The sequence below is a fragment of the Telmatherina bonti genome (assembly GCF_933228915.1).
Source record: "Telmatherina bonti genome assembly, chromosome: 10".
Lineage (NCBI taxonomy): Eukaryota > Metazoa > Chordata > Actinopteri > Atheriniformes > Telmatherinidae > Telmatherina > Telmatherina bonti.
This window is the reverse complement of record NC_136628.1, coordinates 32410296-32427745: the sequence shown is the minus strand read 5'-3', so window position 1 is coordinate 32427745 and position 17450 is coordinate 32410296. Positions and strand designations below refer to the sequence as shown.

The 17450-nt window shown below is 41.7% G+C and overlaps 1 protein-coding gene across 1 annotated transcript; it reads left to right on the top strand.

Moving 5' to 3' along the window:
* Window positions 1-2431: 2431 nt before the first annotated feature.
* On the top strand, window positions 2432-12933 carry exoc3l2a (exocyst complex component 3-like 2a; the record flags this gene model as incomplete). Its single annotated transcript, XM_079248032.1, has 12 exons — window positions 2432-2976; window positions 3606-3823; window positions 4237-4987; window positions 6021-6135; window positions 6223-6333; window positions 6423-6523; window positions 7681-7791; window positions 7901-8036; window positions 8848-8970; window positions 9050-9205; window positions 10010-10131; window positions 12409-12933. 12 exons carry the CDS (start codon window positions 2432-2434, stop codon window positions 12722-12724), a joined length of 2805 nt encoding a protein of 934 aa, XP_079104158.1. The 3' UTR covers window positions 12725-12933.
* Between the last annotated feature and the right edge of the window lie 4517 nt (window positions 12934-17450).

Below are 17450 nucleotides of genomic sequence, written 5' to 3'. Positions count from 1 at the left end.
ATGTTTTAAAGTTTAGTTTCTATCAAAATAAATGTTTTTAAGTTTCAGAGTATCTTGCATAAACCTTGTAAACAGGACAAAATGGGCTCAAGTGATGCTGTTGGAGGTGTGAACACTTCTTTAGGAGGGAAAAAAAAAATCATCTCTCACATCCTTAGATGCCCGTTTGGAAGTGATCACTTTAAAAGATTTTTTTCTTCCTGTTCATGTAAAAAAACACACCGTTTCATTCTCCTACAGCAGCCTATCAGGGACAAAATGTACAGCCTCTGTCATGGTGCAGGATCTACATTACGTGTACTGGAAAAGCATTTGTGGAGTCAGTTTTCTGCATAAAAATAAAAAAAGCAGCAAACTAAATCCTTTTCAGAGTGCATGCGGGGGAGGGGGGGGGGGGGGGGGTGAGGATAGATTAAGGACAAACCCAAGAATTCCAAGTCGATGCTTTGAGGTCTTTGAGAACAGAGAACCTCAAGGAAATGATATGAATCACCTCCCTCCTGATGCCTTACAGAAGCGTGTGAACCCGGTGGTGTGTTAAGTCAGACAGAGGACAGGCATTGTTTGTGTAATCAGACAACATGTAAATAACAGCAGACTGATGTGGTGCTTAGAAAGACTTCTATTTTTTGACAACACAAGAGTGGTTTAATTTTTGAGATCACCTTGCAGTAAGATTGCTCCTGGTCTGGGTCTCTGCTGGGGAATTTCTGTGTGAAGTTTGCATGTTTGCATGCCTGCACGGGTTTCCTGTGGGTGCTCCGGTTTCCTCCCTCAGCCCAAACACATGCACGCTAAATTAATTGGTGTTTCTAAAATGGCTGCAGGTAAAACTGTGAGTGTGCTCTCCATTGTCTGCGTCCAGCCTGTTCTCACAGCAGAATGTGAGATCCACTTGAAACGGAAACCAGAATTCATGATAAAGAACACAATTTCTGCATTTATTCTGTCATTTTGTGCCACTAAGGCACAAGGCTCTGACACTTGGCAGCTGGTTATTCAGGAAAAGGATACTTTGCTTTGTTTATATGATGCTTGAAAAAAATGAATTGCGCCAGTTTAGCAAAAAACAAGCGTTTAAAATGTGTGTGTTAATGTGTTGGTTTGACACAAATGGAACAGTTAAAGCTCGACACAGTCAGATAACACTGATGGAGCTGAAAAATGTCTCCAACACTTCAGACAAGCTTTAAAGTTTCATATTGCTGCAACTTTTTATATTTGTTTTTGGGAAACAAAGGAAAGCATACAAGTTTATGAATATTGTAACTCTGGATGAGTGGAACTATGAAAAAACAGAAAAAGTTTCTCCTCAAGGTTTTCTACCACCTCTCCACTCTGCAGATGAGGTGCTTTTTATATTGTAGATGAAGGAAATGTATAATTTCTTCCTTCCACTGAGGCTGTTTGGGGTGTTTATGAAGCTGTGTTTTACTTGATCATTAAGAAAAGAAGAAGAGCACTTGGAACTAACCTTTGGGAAAAGAGTCTATTGGCCAGGAGCAGGGTTAGGATTCAGCTGAACTTTTTATGGTAACTCACATTTCAACGTGAGACCGGGTTGTTGTGCTGTAGCTGTGCTGAGTTGTCCTGGTCGTACCCCTCCCTCTCACCCAGGGTCAGTTAGAAAAGGCCCAACCCACTGCGTTCATAAAGAGGGAGAGTTGTGTGTAGATATCAGATTTATGAAACTGTTCTCTTTATTTTTAGTGAACAGTTTGCTAGTTCTCAACATGAACTACAATCGAGTCGAAGCGTTTAGTTACGCACCTACAGTTCTTCTTTTTTGCTTCCATCTTTCAGTACGACATCTGAAGCCATTTATAAAACTCACAAAACTGAATTGTTTTCATTCACAAACTCATCACAAGATTTTTTCCCTTGATAACATCTATGAAAGATTGTAGGTTGTCATGAGATTGAAACTCTGCCTCCACATTTCCTATTTTCGTAGTGAACTGCGTTACACAACCTGCAGAATGTCGGAAGTTTTCATTTCTGTTACATAAATCGTTTGACTGCCAAGCTGCCAAATTTGCACCTTTCATAAGCCAGGAAATTAGTGTTTTTTTTTAGTTGGTTTATTATATTAAAATTATATCTAGGTGTCAAAACAAGTTAAGTTTCTGCAGTTTGATGTGTTACATCAGCTCCAGTCCTCGTCCTGCAGGTTTTAGTGTTTCCATGCTACTTGATTCTTGATTCAAAGTTTCTCCAACAACTTGTTTCCATCTTCTTCCCTTGCTGTTAATGAGCTATTAACTTGGATCAAGTGTGTTGCAGCTGGGAAACACTAAAACCTGCAGGATGGTCGCTCATGAGGACTGGAGTTGGACACCCCGTGTTAGATAAATGGTGTTTGGCTGAAGAATTTGACATAATCTTTCACATTGTTTCTGTTTTGCAGTTTGTTAAAGTATTGGTTGCAATCATGCCCATTCTGAAAAAGCTCCCAGGAAGATCCAAGAGCTGCCAAGAGTTCCCCAGGGTGAATGGAGAACTGATCCTTCCTCGGCTAGACTTGGACCTAAGGGACTTGAATGATCTCAATGACCTCAAAGAGCTGAACGACCTGAAGGATCTTAACAAAAACCTGAATCCCTTTGAGGATGTCGATTTGGACGAAGATGAGAGGAACGGCGGTGATGTGGGCCTCATCATGGGGGAGGTCAGAGGGAACCTCCAGCTCAGGTCCACCCGTGATGGAGAAGAGGAGGAGAACGAAGTGAACGCAGAGAAGCATGGAGCAGGGAATCCGAAAGGGAAGCCGCTCAGGGGGACTCTGGAGCGCATCTGTGGAGTTTCCCCCCTGAAAACCCTGGGGAAACTTGGGAAAGGACTCCGCATATCAGGACGAAACGTGTGGGGGAACAACTCCCCCCACTACAACTATGGAGACTCAAATACACTCCCAACTGAGAAAGAGAAAAGAAAAGGACTGCGAAGAGGCTCTGAGGGGATAATGACCCTTCTTCGGTGAGCAGGGATGGGGGAAGAGAGCGTTATTATGATCTTAATTCAATTCAATTCAATTCAACTTTATTTATATAGCGTCAAATCACGGCAATGCCATCTCAAGACGCTTTACAGACAGAGAAGAAAACATAATGAAAGCCAAATCTTAGAGAATGTGTGTTGAAGAAAATATGATTACAGATTAAAATCTTGAAATTAAAATGGGGAGGTGAGGATTGTTTACCTTTTACATGTTTTTAAAAACATGCTAGTAACAAAAGAAACCTCCCCCTAGTCTCCAGACTCCCACTGGAAAACATCATATCCCTTGTTCCCTTTACTGGTCAGCAAAACACCATCATATAGTTTGCTTAAGTCCTGATGGCTTATGTAATGTGCTATGTCAAGTTGTTGATTTACGGAACCTCTTTTGTTTTTCAATGACATATTGTGTACCTTCTGTGCTCAGTGAATGGGACTATTTTTAACCGAGGTGGCCATTCTCTACAGCACCACAGTTTAACAGATGTGTGAATATGTGACATTCCAGCCATAGCTGCAGGCTGCATTCAGCTACACTGCAAACCCAGTGCGTTATGATTGTCACAGTGTCATTAAAGATCTTTGTTGCTGCTATGGATGCTGTCCAGATTCACAGGTCGGCGTAAGGAAGAGCGCAGAGAAAGCCTGCCTTGCGGAGATTTGAGCACAATAAATGAGGCGGAGGGATCCAGGCGATCGTCCTTCCTCAGGATAGTCAGTCTGGGCAAGCTGAAGAGAGAGTCCATGTCCGACAAGGCGTCCCAAGAGGCTGAAGAGGAAACGGTGGAGGAGGAACCAGTGGTGAAAACCAGAGAGCCCCTTTCAGGTAACAGTCATGAAAAGAAACCAATCATATTTACTGTACGCCAAATGCATTGGAAGACTTTTGCTCAAAGTTTCCAGTATGCTGGAAAATGATTGAAACATTTTTAGGCAGAGAGTTCCCCTAGATCCCTGCGTCACCGCCGGTCACTCATCATGGGCTCTGAAATGAGGAAATGATTGTGCTTCCTCCAAACCCCAGGTTCCAGTAACAGTTCAACCAGGCTACTGTGGGTTTTCTCCACAGGGAACATTGCAGGGAATACAGAAATATACAGAATGAGCAAGAAAAGCTCAGCTTGTTGGTCAGGAACAGACACAGCTACTCAAAGATCACAACTCATAAGCCCTTGCATCTGTCTTACGACTGCTGAAAGTGAACAAAGCTTTTTTTCCCCCTATTTTTAAACCCAACAGTTCTGGAGATCCTGCAGCTGGTCAACCACAGAGACCTTCTTCTGGCTGACACACATATACAGGAGCTGGAGCGAGAATGCGAGCTACTCTCTATGATGCCGACTGCAACACCTCCCACTCTAACTCCCACCCTGTGTCCCAGCACCCCACCTGGCTTCATGCCCTTATCATCCTCATCTCTGGATGAGTCCCTTAGCTCCAATGCGACCCTGGACTCAAGCAGAAGGAAGGCTAAGGATGTGGAGCTGTTGTACGAAGCCCTGCAGAAGGAGATGTGGGATGTAGTGAGAGAGTCCCTCCGCCAGCCCAGCGCTGGCCCCAACCTCGGCCTGGTGGTTCTAGTGATCCAACAGGAGGAGCACGCTGATGCTGCCTGGGCTCTGAGAGAGGACACCAAGTCGGAACGAGAGAGCCTCCACATCCAGCCCAGCCAGCGTCCCCGGCGGCTGAAGATGAAGTGGAAGCAGGCAGTGGCAGAGGCTGCGGACTGGAGCCTGCCTCATCAGGTGGACACCCAGGCAGGCCAGCTGGCCTCGTACCTGGAGCGGCTGAGGAGTCGGATGGTTGATGACCTTGATGCAGCCAAGAGGAACGCTGTAGCCATTTATCCAGAGGAGTTTTCCGCTTTCCAGGTGTATTTGGAAAGTTACCATCGAGCTGTGGGCAAACGTCTTCGGACCATCACCGGTGGGCCGCTGCAGATCACAGACGTCTACTCACTACTGGACTGGTTCTACAACATCTACAACAGGTTGGTGGCCATAGGATGTTTACTGGAGTCTCATACACAAGGTTTGATTATCCAATGGACATTATAGGCACAGGCCCAGGGGCCGACACCCACTTGCCAAGCGGCAACCTCCGGCGGTTAAAAGTGAAGCCTATGCAGAAGTGCATGAAACTGCAGTTCTCCCTTCATCCGCTAGGGGCTGCAAAACAGAGCAAATCCCCATAGACTCCCATGTTAAAAAGGCCAACTTTACAAACTTTACAGCCTGGTACAAAAATCCATTTTAGGTTTATAGGTCAGGTTTACCTTCATGACAACTGTGGGGGGAGAGAATTTTTTTCTAACTTGCCCGTTTAAAAGTAATTTAATCTCAAAGTTCAGCATATTTAGGGGCGTGTCATTTTGATTGACAGGTACCCAATCTCCCGCTTTAAGAAGGAAGAATGTCGAACAAACGTGGTTTTTAGCCGCTTAACATCATGACTGAGCTTTAGCCCGCTCACCTCCGTTAGCCTTTGTCATCTCCGGGTTAGCTCTTAGCTACAGGCAGCCCGGAGTTTGCTCGATGTCATTCATCCACCATGACACTCACAGCCCCCCTCTCAGCTCCACCTCTTTGCCCATATTAGTATTTTCCGGGCAAGACGACGAGCATGCCTCTGCCAAGATGGCGATGGTAGGAACCGCCCTCCGAGCTTCAATTTAGCTCTTCAGAAACCTATGGGTGACGTCACGGAGGCTACGTCCATCTCTATATATACAGTCTATGCTTGGCGCCCATGTAGGGCATACACCAGCATTTTGGACATGAAACAAAATGTACATAAAAGCCAGATAGTTACACCACAGTGTCTAGTGTATTGCTACTGGTACCATTAGCCGAGAGATGCTAAAAATATTGTGTCATTCCCACTTTTCACAATGTTGCGGTGGGGAAGGGGGACCCTGGAACATTTTGGGCCCAGGGGCCTGTGCACTTTTAATCCGGCCCTGCTCATACATAATGACAGTAGATGAACCTTTTCCTAATACATATTTGTTCATTTTCCACAAGGGATGTCCTGGGTATCATTGGCAGCAGCACATCCATAAATTACTCTACACTGGATCCGATTCTGTCCCAAGAAACAGTGGACAGGCTGGAACAAGACTGCATCAGCATCGTCAAGGTGAGAGAATGACTTTTTCTGTGACTGTTCCTCGGTCAACCTGGAAAGTAGATGAATAATCACTCCAAACTTTTTTTTTTTTTTTAGGACAAAGTGACAACAGAGCTAATCCAGGTTCTGGATGAAGAGGAGAGGCGATGGGCTCAGACTCTGCACATAGAGGAGTATCAGTCACAACTAGCACGCTCAGTGATCCAGGTACAATGTCACAGCTGCTTGGAAACTTCACTGACATCCTAAATAAATATCTATTTAAGTAACAGCTCCATTATCATCCATATACTTAGAGGTTGAAGGTGGACTTGGACAGATCCACATCTGTGAGCCAGTTTCTGGGTGCCAGAGTGGCTCGCTGTTGTCTGATTGGACTAGCAGACTTTCTCTACAAGTGAGTGCACATCCTAAATAAACCCTGAATGACACAGAAAAGTAGTGAAGCATTACAAGACTAAAGGAACATGACACTCAAAATCATTTCTTGTACAAAGGTTTTAAATGTAGTCTTCATAGTTTTTATATGAAAAACTTTTTTTCAAGTTGTAAAAATATTAGCTAACGTAGCAGCTTGTGGAAAACTTGTGGAAATAAAGAGACCAGGATCCAGAAGTGACACTTAAAGAGAATAGAACAGAATTTAAATCAAGTGATATTAGTTAAATTTATAATTAGTAGAACTTAAAATGGTAAATTATATTGTTGCAGCTGATGTTAAAAATTTTTTAAAAAGTACGTAAAAAAGAAAAAAAATTATCTAGAGATTAAAAAATTGATCAGATTTTAAAGACCACAGTAGGCAACACAGACTATTTTATTTTATTTCATTTCATTTCTTTATTAGGTAGTCAGTTAGTTTACTTGATCTCTAGTGTTTTTTTTCCCCACTATTTTACACTTCTTCAGTTCAGTTTTATTCTGTAGGCTCAAATAAGATCATTAATGTGTGTGTTTGTTTGTGTATGTGTATGAAGGAGAGAGACCTTTTAATCTTTGTTTGAAAATCTTTTTTTGTTATTTTCTTAAATAACTAAGATGTAAAATTATGTGAAAAGTGTCATCTAATTATAGTTTGGCTGACTGATGACTGATCTAAACAACACGTTTCAATATAAATTTCAAACATCTTGTCATAAACTAGATTGATTTCCCTAATCCAGAATCCTCATTCCTATAATTTGAATAAATCATGAAGACTACATTGTGATAATCTGATTGAACATAAAAGTTCTTATGTTTTTATTGGCATAACTCTGAAACTTGAGACGTACATTCAAAAGTGCTTACTAAGCTGACCTTTTGTGCGTTGTGCCTCTTCTCCAGGAAATACCACATTAGCAAAGCGTCACTTACAATACCATGATCGTCTTTTCGCACGAAATTCTGTTCCTCATCCCATTCCTGATCTGGAATAATGACTCAGTTCATCCACACACAAACAATCAAACAACAAAACAACTAGCAAACAAAAGAATATCTTTGACTAACATTTTGATGTAATTGTCCTATTTTTAACACATATTTACATTAAGAAACTTGTGTGTATTTCAGTTTCCAGAGGAAGGTGGAGATGTTTCATGACACTCAGGCTGAATTTGGAGACAGAGGTGACGGATACGTTTCCAGGACCATAGCTCTGGTCAACTGCTGCCCTCCTCTCAGGTAGAAAAACAACAACAGTAACATTATTCATTTAAAGATTTAAAGATTGTGAAGTAAATAAACCTAAAGTGACATATTTTTCCCTTCATCTGTCCTTTGCAACCTGCAGGTCTTTTGTGGAGCGTTGCAGGCAGTGTGACCCACAGGGCAGCGAGGAGTTGGCACAGCGGGCCAACTCCTCGCTGGACAGGATCATCAACCAGTCAGTCAGGGTGCTGACTGACAAACTGTTTGAGCACATCAGGGTCAGTTGAACTGTTTCATCTCACTCTACATCTACTCTACATCTCACTGTTTTTTTTTTACTTCTTTAAAAAGACTCCCTTGGAGACCAAAATGTAAGATTTCTTAACTTTAACACAAAGTTAAAACACAGAGAATTTAATGGGGAAAAACAGATCTTCTACAAATGAGTTAAAAATGGTTAAAGAATAAATTTAATACATTATATCTTTATCGATATATCTATATCTATAAGTATATATATATATATATATATATATATATATATATATATATATATATATATATATATATATATATATATATATATATATATATATATATATATATATATATAAATATATATATAAAAGATATATATATATATAAATATATATATAAAAGATATATATATATATAGATAGATAGATAGATCTATATATATATATATATATATATACATATATATATATATATATATATATATATATGTAAAATGTGAATCTTTGTGACTCTTGCTTTCAGTTTAACAGATAGAGAAGCTACTTATGGAGCTTGGCAGCTTTTATATTTGACTTCTTGCATTAGTAAAGAAGATCAAAACTTATTGTTAACTCAACAATACTACAAATAAAAGCCTAAATAGGGCAGAAAAATGTGTCAGATTATTGGCTAAATGTATAAAGGAAGTGCTGTTTATGCAGAAAAGATCCCTCGATCTGCTAAGTGAATCTATGTTTCATGTCTAAATCATCAGATTGCAGAATTCGTTGCAGAAAAGATGAATCAATGTGATCACATTTTCTCTGTTTTGTTGTCATGTTTGTCTTTCAGCCTTTCTTTGACAAACTGATCAAGAGAAAATGGCTGAACAACACAGAGGCCTTTGAGGCGATCGAGGCGAGCATAAAGCAGCACTTCAAAAAGTTCAAAAGGATGGATATTCCTCCGTATCAGGTAAAATACTCTTTCCTCTAACTGAGGTGTTAGAGAGCGCTGAGCTGAAGCTGATCGCTGCTCTCTTCATGACCGGCAGACGCTGGTGGGTGAGGTGCACAGGCGGGTCCTGGTGGAGTACGTCCGAGCCATCTTGCGAGGACGGGTCATTTGCACATCTTCCAAGATGAGGAAGAGGATGGCTTTCCGTCTGCAAGATGAAGCCAAGCAGCTGAAGGGACTTTTTAAGGATCTGGTGAGTCTGGTTATTTACACCCACATCCTTCAGTGCAAACAAAGCATCCAAGACATGCAAACTGCTGATTCTTACAAACACAAAGCAAGTGCTGGCGAGGGAAATGCAGAGTCTGGTGCTGTGAATGGAGCCTGACCCTTGAACTTCCTAGGTCAGGAATAACTCAGACAGTGTTGATACAGGACTGGGCTGTGAAAAATGCCCGCCATCAGTGAGATGGAGATGGATGAACCGGGCTTACGTTAGCACTTGCCAAAAAGGGGAAGAGCGTGTATAACAACTGGGTCTGATGGTGTGGCATTTGCCCTCTTTCTGTATGCGGGTTCAAACAAGTGTCCGTCACCTCGGCTGACAACAGGAAGCTGCTGTGTTTGGAAGGAACTTCCTGTTCCTGTCAGCTGGCGGACTTTGATGTGGCTCTAGGATGGCCTTGATGGCCTTTCTTGCCGAGGAGCGGGATGGAGCTTCTTTGGAAACTGGGAACTTATGGAGCTGAGGGAGGATGAGTTTCTAATGGGTTTCTAAAAAAGATCTTGGTATTTTTAGTGAATGCCAAGGCGAAGAATTCTGCTTTCTTTTTCCTGAATATTTCAGGGGAACAAAAACAAAAAGTGGGAAAGCAGAGGTGGAATTCCAGACAATGAGACGTTTGGCTTCGGTGTCTTTAATCGGCTTTTTCCTCTGAACGTGCGCTCTTTGACTGCTTGTCACACCTTATCTGGGAAAAATATCCATTTATCACGAAGGATAGGATGCGCACATGATCAGTCAACATGTTTAAGATAACAATGCCTTCTGCATCAGGAGTCAAACTCGTCCTGGTTGGACAGCATCATCTGCCACCTCGCTGACATCATTCTCCTGGAAGATACTCCCTCCATCCAGATGGAGGTGGCCGTGCTGGTGAAAGAGTTCCCGGACATAAGGTGAGGCTTTTATTGCAAATTAATAACAGTCTAATGTTAATTTTGCCATAAAAACAGATATTTGCTGCACAGGTCCTGTTTTATGCTTACTGCTACACATTTACCGTTATTGTTGGCTCAGAGCCGACGAGAAAAAAATATAAAACTATGTATGGTTTTTTTTCTGTTTTTTTCCTCACAATGGATGAAAACAAGGAAAAGGAGCGCGGAAACATATCTGCATTAACTCAGCTATTTCTGGAGGGAAGTGAGACTCTGTTTTGGGAATGGATGAGGCAGGGAGGCCTCGTGGGAAGGGGTGGGGGGGGAGGGGGGGGCTTGTTTGTGCTCAGATTAAGACTCAGGTGACAGTTGGCAACTATAAACGCATATGACGCATAACCCTCGTAGGCAGGAAGCTGCTGCCGAGTACTTCCTGTTCCTGCCACCCTGCAGGAGACAGACTGGTGCCATAGTTGGAATTAAAAGTAGGGAGGCGTAGAAGAAGAGAGAAAACATAGCACTTCAGACCGGGACACACGCTCGCTCACTGCTAAACTCCCCTCCTTTTGTTTACTGTTTGGTATCCCCTGCCTGTAGTTCAGGGGATCAAAGTGCGCCAGCTTTCCTTTAGTTTTTATGGATGCACCGTTTTACTGCAGCAGCATCCATTCCTGCATGTGTGACCGAGCAAACACATGTCCATCCTGGCAAACTGAATCTTTTCTCATTGTTCATTCATGCGCCTCTGCTGGCTGAAGAATTTAAAAGAGAGCCACGGATTCCACTTCGTCACGGAAAGAAGACGAGTTGGGGAATAAAAAGATTAGAATTAATATTAATAAAATGGTATAGCACCTCTGTACCTCTCTGAGCTTCTGCAGCATCATTATCCCGTGAGAGCTCTTAGATCAGAAGACCAGATGCTTCTAGTCGTCCCGAGGACTCGACTCGTGAGACAGAGACTTTTCTGCAGGAGCCCCTAAACTATGAAACAGTCTCCATCTTTCCTTGAGGTCTGCTGGGACTTTAAGCGGTTTTAAATCTCTTTTGAAAACTCATCTTTTTATGTTGGCTTTAAATTCCGGAGAGCAGGAGGTCTTTTCTGTCTTATTTTGTCTTTTAATTATTGTGTTGTCTTCATCTTAGTGCTTTTAATGTTGATTTATTTTATTTTACCTGTACAGCACTTTGGTTACTTTGAGGTATGTGAAAGTGCTCTACAAATAAAGTTTCATTGATTGATTCTTTAAAGGAACAAGTATTAGTAAACTTTATTTGCACATAGCACTTTTGAAATACAAAAAAAAAAGCAAGACATATAAACTCTTTTAAAAGAGATTAGCAAGTCAAAGCATAATTCATAACCAGCATAAATAACAAAAAAGGAGAAATAAAATTCAAATTTAAGAGAAGAAAAATATTCAAACCAGGAAAAATTGGTGAGATAAGCTTTGATACCCAAACCCTGAGCTGGTTCCACCAGAGAGGAGGTGGGGGACTTAAGGTTTTGATGAACTGAACCAGTAAACTGATATTGCATCATGTAATTATAACACGAATGAGATTTTCAGCACCAGTTTGGGTCAAACTGCCTCTGAAATTTGAGATGTTTTCCCGATGGAAAAGCACTGCTTTAAAAGCCTGTTTAATATGTGACTTAGTACAGGAACCAAAAGCAGTATCATCAGGAGCAGACTCCAGTCCACACATGCCACAAACCAGTACGTTTTCTGGTTTTCCTGGTCATACACCTGAATCAAATCAAATGGATCAAACAGCTTCTTGTCAACATCTTCACAGGGACGCTTTCATTTCATTCAGGTGAGTTGGATCAGGGAAACAAAGAAAAACTCCTGGATTGCAACCTCAAAGGGGGCTGGAGTTTAAGACCCCTGATCTAGAGAGAAATAATGTAACTGTAAAGAAAATCTCTGGGATTCTTCATCACGAGAGAGAAGCTTCAGTAGGTGACTGGTGCTAGAATCTCCTCCAACCAACAGGATAAATGACACATTGGTGTAAAAATAAACAGTTCAAGATGCTGGCTAGATTATAAATAGGTGGAAATATTAGAAGTCAAATGTGATGTTTTTACTTGAACAAAAGTTGCCAGGATTAGTTTCCATGCCATAAATCACAGACAACACCTGGTGTTAATAGACTTCTGGAGAAAAGGTCAGTCACAGACTTTATGACTCGGAGTCTCATGCCAGGCATCGATGACACAAGTCAGACCGAAAATCCATTAACACCCACTGACTGTCCTTTCCTCCTTTTTTCTTTCCACTCCCACAGGAAGAAGCACGTCTCCACCCTGCTGAATGTGCGAGGGATGATGCGGCAAGCGGAGCGACAGGAGATCCTCAACGTTGTCAAAGACTTTGAATGCAGCAGCGCCCTCATTTGCCGGGACCACGCCCTGTTCGCTGACATTCCCATCACCTCGGAGGTGCACTGCATCAGCCTGGGCTTCCTGCGCCTCGCCATGACCATCTCCAACTGGTTCGCAGAGCACCGGCTGAGGCGAAACCGCAGAACAAGTGGCAAAAATGCGGCGCAGCACCAAGCAGAGAACATGGAAGAAACAAACAAACTTCCCAGAGAGGATTAGATGCTTCTGTTAGCGGTGAAGCTACGGATGAGATGTACATGCACCTTGACCAAAAAGTGATTACACTGAGACCACTGCCAGCCACTTAGAAAGAAACTTGACCTCAGGTACTGCTTGTACTTAACGTTCTCACTGACATGGTTCCATCTCTACAGATGCTTTTGTTATTCTTAAAAATGTGACCATTAACAGCGAACCATGATTTATATATTTCTGGTATAGATTTATACATATAAAGAAGTATCCGAGTGGTATAAAGCATCATATTCCTCCAAGATGTTGCAGTAATGCAATATGATTTACACTTATTTCATTCTGTATACCCCCATTTGTTCGTATGTAGTGCAAATGTATCACTGTGTTCAGAAGTTACGGGCATTTTTAGATTCCTGTCGACATCACAACACAACCCTGATTTATTCTGCTGTATGACGTTAAGCTAGAGGATGATGAAGAGCTCTCATCAGAGAGGGCTGAAGAGAGATGGGCTGGCCCCCACAGAGTCCCGTTCTCAACATTATGGAGTTCTTTAGAGACTTTATGAAGAGTTAGAAGAGAAAGTCTGGATTTAAAGATTCGTGGCGTGCAGAACGAAGGTAACTTGTGTGTAAGTGTACCGAGCAGACCTGGTGCTGTTTTAAAGGCAAGGTTGATGTTGTTTGTTTGTTTTTTTTTATTTACTGCACTTTGCTTGAAGTTAACTGATAAATAAAACCTATTACTTGCTTTATAACTTGCTTTATTATCAGTTGAGAGCATCCTCAGTCTGCTTTGGTGCCTAAACAAGAGGAAAATGAAAATGAGTTGAACTCCCACTGTGAAATGAAATGGATCCATTGCTGGAAACATAATAAAGGCCCATTGACTGGGTAGACCAAACGGGTTCAGATCTTCTGTCATTTTGGGTTTAAAATCTACATTTTGGATTGCATTTACATTTTGATACAATATGGCATTGTACTATAACCCCGCCAGCTTCTAACTTTAGGTACTGACTCCTATGTTAAACAATGCACGTCACTTTGACTAACATGCATGAGTCGGACAGACTGACGCACAACCAGACGTTACATATACACTCATACATAATGCCTTTGTTGCTTATCTTAAGGACGTGCCGGTTTTGATCAGTAAACAGATCTTAAAGTACAAGAGTTCCACCACAACTACTCTCCCACCAACGCACTACAAGAAGGGGTCGCAGACCCCGAGGCCAACAACGGGATGGTGTTGGTTAAACAAAAGTATCCTGTTGTCCAGCAAGGTGCCAACGGATGCTTTTATTGGAGCCAAGTTTACGTTACGCACTAGGAGGAAACTTCCCCTCTGCTGCAGCCGCTGAGCTTTTTCATGTCTGAACTGCTCGTGGGCTTTTCAAAACAACGTGGACCAGCCGCAGCAGGGGTCATTCTGCACGCTGACCTCTCTGAAAGAAGGCTTTCTGTTTGCATTTTGATGACCTGCTGGCTGCTTTGACATCAGGTTTGTTGTAAATGAGAGAAATCCATCTGATCTCATCATTTTCATGCATGTGGTAAAGGTTGGAGAAGACATATTTCATCTGATTTTAATGACCCAGGAAGCTTTAGATTCAACATTTTGTTCATGTTTCTCAGTCATGTGTTGCTGGTAAATTTACTTCCCAACATAAACTTGTTACTTTACATCCATTTGTTTGCATAACCGATCATTTAAGCAATCAAAAGTGATACTTCCTGTCACGTTTATATACATGTGCTTTACCAAATAGACGATAGTAATTAGTGAACCAGACTTTAGAGGATACGTGACGGCTGGGTGGAGAGAGACGTATCAACCTCAACATGAAGATGTTTTTGATGCGATTAATCAGTATAGTTTTATCCTGTTATCATCTCAGGTCACTCTGACCCCCGACTGCACTTGTTTTTATTTTTAATGTGTTCCAAGAATTCGTAGGACAGAACAGGAAGAACAATAAGTAAAGCTGGCATCGGGTGAATGTTAAGTTTAGCAGTTTGGCTTCTGAGTAATGTGTATATCTCAGAAAATGATCAGACATCCTTTCATATGGCAGGCTGTTGGCGGATGCTGAGCGGCACTTTTCCAAATATCCCAAGCGGGGACTTACCATCCTCGACTTAGAAGGGCAGGTTGGAATGAGGGCCAAACTCTTGGAGGTTTCCCTCGATCAAGCAGCTGAAGGTGGAACGGCGTGGTATCACAATGCAATCCCTGGGAAGCACTCCCCTGCTTCCTCTCATTAACACTGCTCTGCAATGGAAAATCCATCAGGCTGGATTCGCTGTTTGTTTTCGGAAGCAAGCCGTGCCCTGTCTTTGTTCATACTGTCATGCACTTTTCATGCTTCCACTCCTTTCTGTTTGTTTTTTGTGCAGTGCTCTGTATATTATTAAGTACTCTAAAGGTTGTACTATGGCTGAGAAGGGCACTTGTTCTGAGTATGAGGGCATGTTTAGTCTGGACCAGCGATCCACCAACCAGCCAGGCTAAAGCAGCGTGTGTAAGTCAGTGCACCTTCAAATGCATGAAAAGAGAAGCCTTAACTAAAAAACTAAATTCATGTAAACAAATAAATAAATGAGGGTGAGAAGTCTGACCAGTGTAGCTAAAAGTAGCAGATAAATGAGTGAAATACAAGGAGAAAAGAAACAGAAAAGGACTCTTTGATATATAACATGGCCAGAGCTTCACCACAAAGAAAGACTGACACAAAAATCCTGAATCTTGTGGGTAAACAAACACTAAACTACGAATCTCAGTTCCAGAGAAAAGCAAACTTGCCTCAATTTAGGTTCCAATGCAATAAAAAAGAAAAAAAAAAAAAAGAAAGCAATAACACCAGATCAGTGTTGTTGTTGTTTCCCTTTCGGCTTGTCCCTTTGAAGGGGTCGCCACAGCGAATCATTGCTCGGGTGAATTGGCACGTTTTACGCCGGATGCCCTTCCTGATGCAACCTTCTGCCTCTATCCGGGCCAGAACACGAGATCAATGCCGGCTATTAATGCAAATATATTGTATTACACACAGTATTTCAATAAACCCCTCCCACTTTGGGAATCTAAGTGCCCGTGGCATTCTCGTCAACCCAAAGCCAAATGTATCATATTCAATACACAAAGTTTTCAAGGCGTTTTCCATCACTTTATGGTGAAATCTTTGCTCAACTTTGCTCCTGATGAATTTGTTTTCTGTCCCAAATACATACAAGACAGCAGAAGATCACTCTATAATAATTTTGACATGTCACATGGTAATAAATGGTAAATAACCCCTAAAACTGTGACTTTTTTATTGCATTTTGTTGAAGGGCAAAGTAAAGATCTCTTATTAAAAACAAGGGCTTTTTTTTTTTTTTTTTTTTTTTTTTTTTTTTTTTACTGAAGATTATGGGTCCGGTTTTAAAGGGTTAAACTGATGTGAATCGGACTGGTTTGCACACAAAGCATCAAGGTCCTGAGAGTCCTGAACTGAGCCAGAGCCAAGGCCGGAAACACAACCAGAAACTGAACTGGAAACAGAAACAAAAGTAGAACCAGAACCAGAATGGTGTCTGTCTCAGAAATATTTATAATCTGGATTTAAAAGTGTCTACATTTAATGAAAGTTGCAGCAGTTTGTTCCACTTATTTGCTGCTAAATGCTGCTTTTCCATGTTTAATCTGGACCCAGGACTCAACAAGCTGACCTGAGTCCCTGGATCTAAGAGCCCGACTAGGTTTCTATTCCCTAAACATACCACAGATGGATTGTGGGTCTACTGTTCTGTGATTTGTAGACTATCAGTAGAGTTTTAGATCTATCCTGTGACTGACTGTGATGTAACGATTTTAAACTGGGTGTGATGTGCTCAGATTTCTTCTTTTTGTTCAGCAGCGGTGTTCTGGATGAGCTGCTGGAAGTCGCATGTTCACTCTGCACACAAACAGCGGTGAGTTCTGTGGATGCCAGCTCATCTCAGATAGACAGAAAGGCGGTGTGCATGTGTTCTGTGCACCAATAAGTCCACGTTTCACCTGATTTTAGGGAAAAAAGATTACATTCTGTGTGACATGTAGGCTGTTGTCAGATAAAACCTCAAAACGGCAGCGTCTGTGGTGAAATGAGGGTGCATCAATGTCCATACAGCATCACAATTGTCATGATGTGGTTCCGTTCGGTGTCTTAGTTTCTGGTTTCCTGTTTTATTTTGTAGTTTTTCCTGTTTAGTTCCCTTGGTTCTTGTTTAGCTTCTTAGATTTTCTATTGATTTAGTTCACCTGGGTTCATTTAGTTAATTTGTTTCACCTGTGTCTCATTTTGTTCTGTGTATTTATACCCTTCAGTTTCATTCCTTGGTTGCTGGATCATTTTGTTGCCTTACCTAGTTTAGTTAGTCCCTTGAGTGTTTTTTGGGAATAAACCTTCTGGAACCAACATCCCTGCTTCCATCATCTCTGCGTTTTGGTCCACATCTCCACTGCCACCATAACAACAACTTTATATGAGGGATGGTATCACCAATGGAGAGAGGTGGATATTGAGATTTTCAGGACATACATGCTGCCATAGTTGACCAGGAGCTACAGAATGAGGTATTTTCTGACGAACATTAGAGTACTGAGAAGCTTAAATGTTGTGTTCAGTGAAAATTTCCCAACTTTTCTGGAAATGGAGAAAATAAAAACCCCCACTGCAGTCTGAAATTAATTAAACTAAAACTAAAGTAGAAAGTAAGAGAAGACA